The 7,380-nt window shown below is 29.6% G+C and overlaps 1 protein-coding gene across 1 annotated transcript; it reads left to right on the top strand.

The window, feature by feature from the left end:
• The first annotated feature begins 1,617 nt into the window (after positions 1-1,617).
• Positions 1,618-7,144, top strand: LOC125863003 (beta-amyrin 11-oxidase-like). The gene is made up of 8 exons (XM_049543141.1): positions 1,618-1,895; positions 2,081-2,549; positions 4,550-4,819; positions 5,186-5,275; positions 5,469-5,547; positions 5,676-5,782; positions 6,538-6,659; positions 6,943-7,144. The coding sequence occupies exons 1-8, from the start codon at positions 1,663-1,665 to the stop codon at positions 7,034-7,036; spliced, it is 1,464 nt and encodes a 487-aa protein (XP_049399098.1). The 5' UTR covers positions 1,618-1,662; the 3' UTR covers positions 7,037-7,144.
• The last annotated feature ends 236 nt before the right edge of the window (positions 7,145-7,380 follow it).

Raw genomic sequence — 7,380 nt, 5'->3', positions numbered from 1 at the left:
AGATGTCTAAGTGAAATTCCGTGCCAACTTTAGGAGGCCATCGATGGGTTAGGCCTATTTAAACTATCTAAATAAATTTTTTTGAAGCTGATACTATTAATATTAAATTTAAAGCCAACAACCCTGCAAAACAAATCTTCACGTGGCCAATGCATCAAGTGGAATTTATTAAAATGATTTATGTCAGTAAAAAACGAAAGATTAAATACGACAAGATAATGTAGAAAATTATTGCTACAAATTAGGAAGAAACAAGATGCATATTTGAATTTATCACATAAAATATTGGGACCCAACGTTAGGAACATTATTATTATGGTAAAAAAGTTCTCATTTACCATCGACGTATCTGGTGTAGCAGATGGGGTTGCTTCTTTCGTTAATTAGAGGTTTTAGGTTTGAGTTTTTAGTATTAAAAAAATTCTTGATAAGAAGTGTTTCCCCTCTCCCTCCAATGGGGTCCTATGCAGAGCAAATTCAAAATAGTCGAGCTCCAATACGAGTATTGGACACCGAATGAAAATAAAATAAAAATCCTCATTTTGCCAATAACCATAATGATGTAGGAATTATTAGCTCTTCTCAAAATATTGTTCATAAATAAGGTTTAACTAATAATCAAAATAAACAATCAAAACAAACATTACAGTTAAACTAATAATACAAGACAGTACAACGGGTAACAACCCTCCAAACAAGGTATAAAGCTTGTGTAGAAGAAGGTTAAATGTTGGTACTTCATTTTATTTTATTTTATTTTATTTTATTTTTAGGTTTCTAGTCAAATAACTATGATTTTTCTTCAAAAATATCTTAAAGAATTATCGTATATAATTAATATATGATTTTTCATTTTATTTATTTATTATTATTATTTTAGTTTTTCCCTTCTTCAATTTTTCCTACTTTTTGGCCGTACCCATGGACCATATCTATAAGCTTCACATTTATGGTATACAATTTAAAGGACTTCTCAACAAGATAGTTTATAGATGAGACAGAAAATTTATATAGAGAAGATCAAAATTGTTGAAATTTTTAATTTTTTGGTGAAGGTGGAACGATTTCAATTGAATCTTAAATTTCGATTTATAACGTAAATTTTCAAAGAGCGGAGGATGATTGAAAAAAACTCAAACATGTCATCGAACTTTGAGAAAATACTCATTTATGTCATTCGTTAAAAGTTTGGCTCATCTATGTCATTATTTGCTAACTGAAACAACATAGATGAACCAAAATTTTAACAGATGACATAAATAAATCTTTTCTCAAAGTTCGATAATATATTTGAGCCTTTTTTTCTTTTAAAAAGTAATTTAATTAATGACGTGGCCGAAACATAATTGATCATATATTAAAAAATATTTTTAGTTTACCAATAATGAAACCTTTATATTAACCAAAATTTGGGGGGCTAAATGATTTTCACGTGATTGTATTTTTTTTTATTGCAAATTTATTAGGGAATAATAAAGATTTAACTATATTTGAAAGGAAAAAGGTTAATGTGGTCTTTTTACATATTTGGTCACATCATCATTGTTGCCATATTTTTGGATATAAATAAATAAATGTAGCCAGTTAGCACCCCCAATCAAATTCACGAAGTCATCCAAATTATTCTAAGAAAAAAAAAAAGAGAAGGAGAGAGAGAGAACAATGGATTTCTACAATTTAGCCTTGTTCTTCATAGCTTTAGTAATTGGGATTTTCACATTTTATGCTATATTAATGAGAATTAATGGTTGGTATTATGCAATCAAATTTTGTTCAAAGAAATATAACATCCCTCTTGGTTATATGGGTTTGCCATATTTTGGCAACACACTTTCTTACTTCAAATCTTCCATTTGTGGTGATCCAAATTCATTCCTTGATTTCTTTGCTACTAGGTAAATTAATTATTTTCATTATCGTACTTATTTGCTATGTTGTTTGAATTCTTGAAAATATTAGTATGTACGTGTCAGATCTTTTAAAAATAGTATGAAGAATCTGACATGAGTACTGCAACTGTAATTACAATTACATTTTTGTAGAGTCCAATTGAACAAAATTTTGCTTTTTTTTTTTAAAGGTTTGGGACAGGAGGAATGTATAGGGCATACATATTTGGGAAGCCAACAATTATGGTGACAAAGCCAGAAATAATTAGAAAAGTTTTAATGGATGAAGAATATCTTGAAAGAGGTTTGCCTAATTATATGAAAAAATTAATTGGATTAACAACTTCGATTGAAGAAGATAAATATTTTCGTCGATTAACAGCTCCAGTAAAAAGTCATGGATTATTATCCGATTATTTTGATTATATCGATAAAACTGTGAGAACTACATTAGAGAAATACGCTACTACGGAAGAACCTATTGAGTTTCTCCATAAGATGCATAGGCTTCCATTTGAGGTGTTTATGAGACTTCTTATTGGTGATGAGGTTAATCAAGAACTTTTTGATCAAATGTTTGAGGAGATTACTGCTGTAATTCGTGGTGTTCACAACTTGCCAATTAATCTCCCAGGATTTGCTTATCATAAGGGACTCAAGGTAAGATGTGTTCAACTTTTAATATTATTTTTATTTCATTTTAAATTTTTAATAATCATAAGATATAAATGTGTTTTTTTAACTTGCCATCAGTTTATATTTGTGCTCTTCAATTTTGAGTGTGTATAAACTTGAATTAGTAGACACATGACATAATATACGTAGGACATCATGTAGGATGCAAACTGTCACGAAGAACGTGTGTGTTTACTTGTTCAACTTTATATAAGTTTAAGTGTCTACTTGTGTGTATCCAAAGTTGAAGGGTACACATGTGAGATGAAGCCAAGTTAAATGGCATATTTATATATTTTAGATAGAATAACATGTTTTTTTTTATATACATAATATATAAATCAGCCCTTCGATTTGGATTCAACTGACATCTATGCCCTCCAACTTTAGGTGTGCACAAACATATGCTTAAACATGAATAAAAATGAACAAATAGACACATTTGTCTTAAGTGGCATACATGACAATTTTGTGTCCTACGTGATGCCCTACATGTATTATGTTACGCAGGACACATGTGTCTACTTGTTTAATTTTATACAAGTTTAAGTGTCTATTTGTACACACCCAAAATTAGTGGGCATAGATATTAGTTGAAGCCAAGTTAAATGGCATATTTATGTATTATATATTTTCTACATACGTAATTACGTGTGTGGGACCCCCCACCCACCCACCACCTCTTTTATTTTTTAATAATTGGTGATGGTGGTGATTAGAGAGACTAGAATTCAAGATATTTGTTCTGTTGTAATACCATTATTGAATTGTATGGCTAATTCATTTAAGGAACTATTGATTTAATTTAAGTGCAACACTCTTTTCACAAATCAAGAACTACGAAGGGTGTGTTTGGTATGAAAGGAAAACATTTTCCAGAAAATGTTTTTCAATTTTCTCATATTTGGTTGAGTAAAATGTTTTAGAAATGTTTTTCAAATCAACTTATTTTCCTCAAATTTAAGGAAAATGACTTCCCCTCAAAAATTAAGGAAAACATTTTCCAAAATACTCCTACAACTTCAAATTACAATTTATTTATCTTTTGAAAAAATCAAATTTTTTTTGTTGAAAAAAAAATTAAAGCTTTTTTTAAAAAAAAAAATCGACTTCAATTTTTAATTTTTTTATCTCACCCTCACCCCCTACCCCCCTCCCCCGCCAACCCCCTTCCACCCCACAAAAAAATTTAAGTTTTTTTAAAAAAATGTTTCCAATTTAAAATTTTATTTTTTCATCCCACCCCCTCCCTTACCCTCGACCCCCTCCCCCAGCCATCCCCCCTACACCCCAAAAAAATCAAAAAATTAAAGTTTGTTTCTAAAATATATTTTCTAATTCAAATTCTTATTTTTCATTTCATCCCACCCCACCCCCCGGCCAGCCCACCCCCATCAAAAAAAATATTAAGTTTGTTTTTAAAAAAATATTTTTTATTTCAAATTTTTATTTTTCCACCCCACCCCCTACCCGCGACCCCCCATCAGCCCCCCACCCCCTCCAAAAAAAAATTTAAGTTTGTTTTTAAAAAATATTTTCAATTTCAAATTTTTATTTTTTCACCCCATCCCCTACCCGCCAGCCCCACCCCCCAACCCCACCCTCCCCCCAAAAAATTTAAGTTTATTTTAAAAAAATATTTTCAGTTTCAATTCAAAAATTATTCTCTCTAGTAAGAATAAAAGATATTTTCTCAAAAAAAAAAAATCATTCATAAATCAAACACATAAAAATCTTTTTCGAAAAATATTTTATACTCACCAACCAAACATGAGAAAATAAGTCCAAAGTCTACTTATTTTCCAGGAAAACATTTTCCTTCATACCGAACACACCCGAAATCACCCCTTTCATCTTTTATCATGATATTTGTGGTTGTACTAAACATAATATAGAGTGCAACATTCATGTCAAAGACCAAAAACTATGAGATCACTCTTTTCATTTAATATTTATCGTGTTGTATATGTTTATTATGATTTCAGGCTCGAAAAGTACTAGGAGGGATATTTCAAAAACTAATAGATGAAAGAAGAGAAGCCATGAAGGATGGAAAATCAATGCCAAGGGCAAACATAATTGATATGTTGTTATCAAACACTAATCAAGATTATGAAGCCAATATATTGAGTGACAAGAAGATCATTGAAATCCTAGTTTTGTTTTCATTTGCTGGTTTTGAACCTGTTGCTCTTATGTCTGTCAAGGCAATTTTTCACTTGCAAAAGCATCCCCATTTCTTGGAGAAAGCCAAAGTAAGTACTCTTTATTCTGTTTTAGGGGTGTCAAATGGGCGAGTTAAATTGAATTTGGACGGGTGGACTGAGTTAATTAGTCCAAAACTTACTTGGACTAAAATGGGCTAACAAACGAGTCATAACTCAACTCGTCTAATTAGACAGGTTGAGTTAAATTTGGACGAATTAAATTGGGCTAAGTTAATCTGTCCAAAAATTTGGGGCTAAAATGAGATAACAAAAGGATCATAACTCAACTCGTCTAATTGGTCGATCCAAACCTAAGCGGGTTGGGTGGGTAGTGTATTCATGAGTGGATTTGCCACCCCTAGTTTATTTTATTTTATATGACGATATTTGATTAATTATTTTTTTTTATAACAGGAGGAACAAGAGGAAATAGTAAAGAGAAGAGCATCTTCAAATGCTGGACTTAGTTTTGATGAGATTAGACAAATGACGTTTGTTAGTAAGGTAAGACAATATTATGATGTTATATACTTTCTATAATAGTATTTTGTTATAATAAATATTCAGATAAATAATACCATTATACAAAAAGTCATCAATACAAATAATTAAAAAAAGAAGAAGATGAAGTGATAATATAAAAATTGGACTAACATGCATTATTATTTATTAATGTTATCTCTTTTAATATTGACAGGTAATTAATGAAACGTTACGTATTGCTAGTGATCAAACGGTATTCCTTAGAGACACAAGTACTACTTTTAACATAAATGGTTGGTACTTTGCCTTATTCTTTTGTATTTATATTATTATTTTCTATCGAAAAATCAAAATACGATAAATATTTTGAAACGATGAAAATTGAATAATTCATTCATTCATTTATCTCTTGTATGTGTAGGGTACACCATACCCAAAGGGTGGAAGTTTTTTGCAGTTGTATGGAATATTCATATGAATCCTGATGTTTATGTTCAGCCTAAGGAATTTAATCCTTCAAGATGGGATGTAAGTGATATGCATCTTAATTAATTATGTTTAAGAAAAAAAATCCACATTAATTTTTTTATAATCAAGAAATTTTTGAGGGTTAATAATGTATGATTCAAAATATGTTAGGTAATAAGTTGTGTTTGCCTTTTACCACTTTGAATATTGGGTATTTTATTTGCAGTAGGGTTTAAACTCATGACGAGAATTTATTTATACATAAGAATATTAGTAAATTAGCTCATAAAAATATGTTTTGTTCAATGTCTTATTTATTAATTTTGACTCATCTAATTTAATTCATCTAAAAATAGATAATAATAATAATAATAATAATAATAATATCGGAAATGTGCTCTAAACTAGAACCACGCCCTCCACTAGGAAGAAAAAAAATCGATTAACAACCTCTTAACATTCTTCAACCCTAATTTTGAACCTCGGTATGTTCTCCTATTTAGAGTTATATCCTTGATGAGTTAAAGACGAATCATGTCATATCTAGCTAGCTAATCAATTCTTTTCAAATCTTCCTCAATCTATCTCTACCTCTCCTTAAACATCGTTGTCAATCTTTTGTATCTTGGGAGTAGAAGATAGGATATTAGTTGCTTTACCATTCTCAGCGGTACATAGCTAAAAAGTGTATTATCATCAGGACAACGCATGTGTTCCTCCTTTTCAGATATCTGAACTATCTCAATTTCACTTGTAAGTTACGAAAATCATTCCCACATTACTTGTTACTTAATGATCAAGTGAAATTTTGACAGGATATTGAAACTAAGCCAGGCATTTTTCTTCCTTTTTCAATGGGCCCCAAATCATGCCCCGGATCCAATCTGGCCAAGCTTCAAATTTCAGTAATTCTTCATTATTATCTTCTTCACTACAGGTAATTAAATAGCTTCATACTTATAATATGAAAAAAATCACTAATTATATTTTGAATATTTAATTTTAATTTTTTAATTTGTTTTTATTTTCTACCAAATATTTTCAAAGGGACTAAAATATATGAATTTATTGTGAAATTTATACCATATTTTGACTCTTATACTCGTGATTTTGTCGTATGAATTGAGATGGATGGAATATATAAAATAAAAAAGGAAATATAAACTATTGATTAAATCATATTTTAATTTAATTAAACGATATATTTAATATTCATGCAGGGTTGAGCAAATTAATCCAGAGGCTAGATGTTATCCTCCTGAAAATTGTCTTGTGAAATTCAAGAAGCTCTCACTCTCTAGTGATGGTAACTAATTTTAATCATTGTGTTACAAATAAATAATTCATGTTGTAATCTTGAAAACAATAAGTGTATTGAATAATTATTAAATTGGATGTTTTTGTAGAACGTTTAATCCAGTTTCAAATCTAGTTGGATACAAAGTTACTTTTATCAGAAAATGTTACATCTTTTGATTTTATTTTTAAATGAAAAATATTTTGTATTTCCTTAATAGAAAAATTTTGAATTCATCGTGTTTAAATGCATAGTCAAACAAACCCTAAATTATATGAATTTGATACTAACAAGTTTGTTTTATCTTTCCCACCATCTGTATCGAATCGGATCGAGGATGATAAAAGAAAATTATAAATTA

Source organism: Solanum stenotomum, chromosome 4 (assembly GCF_019186545.1).
Source record: "Solanum stenotomum isolate F172 chromosome 4, ASM1918654v1, whole genome shotgun sequence".
Taxonomy (NCBI): domain Eukaryota; kingdom Viridiplantae; phylum Streptophyta; class Magnoliopsida; order Solanales; family Solanaceae; genus Solanum; species Solanum stenotomum.
Note: the sequence above shows the minus strand (reverse complement) of the source record. Positions and strands in the feature narration are given on the sequence as shown.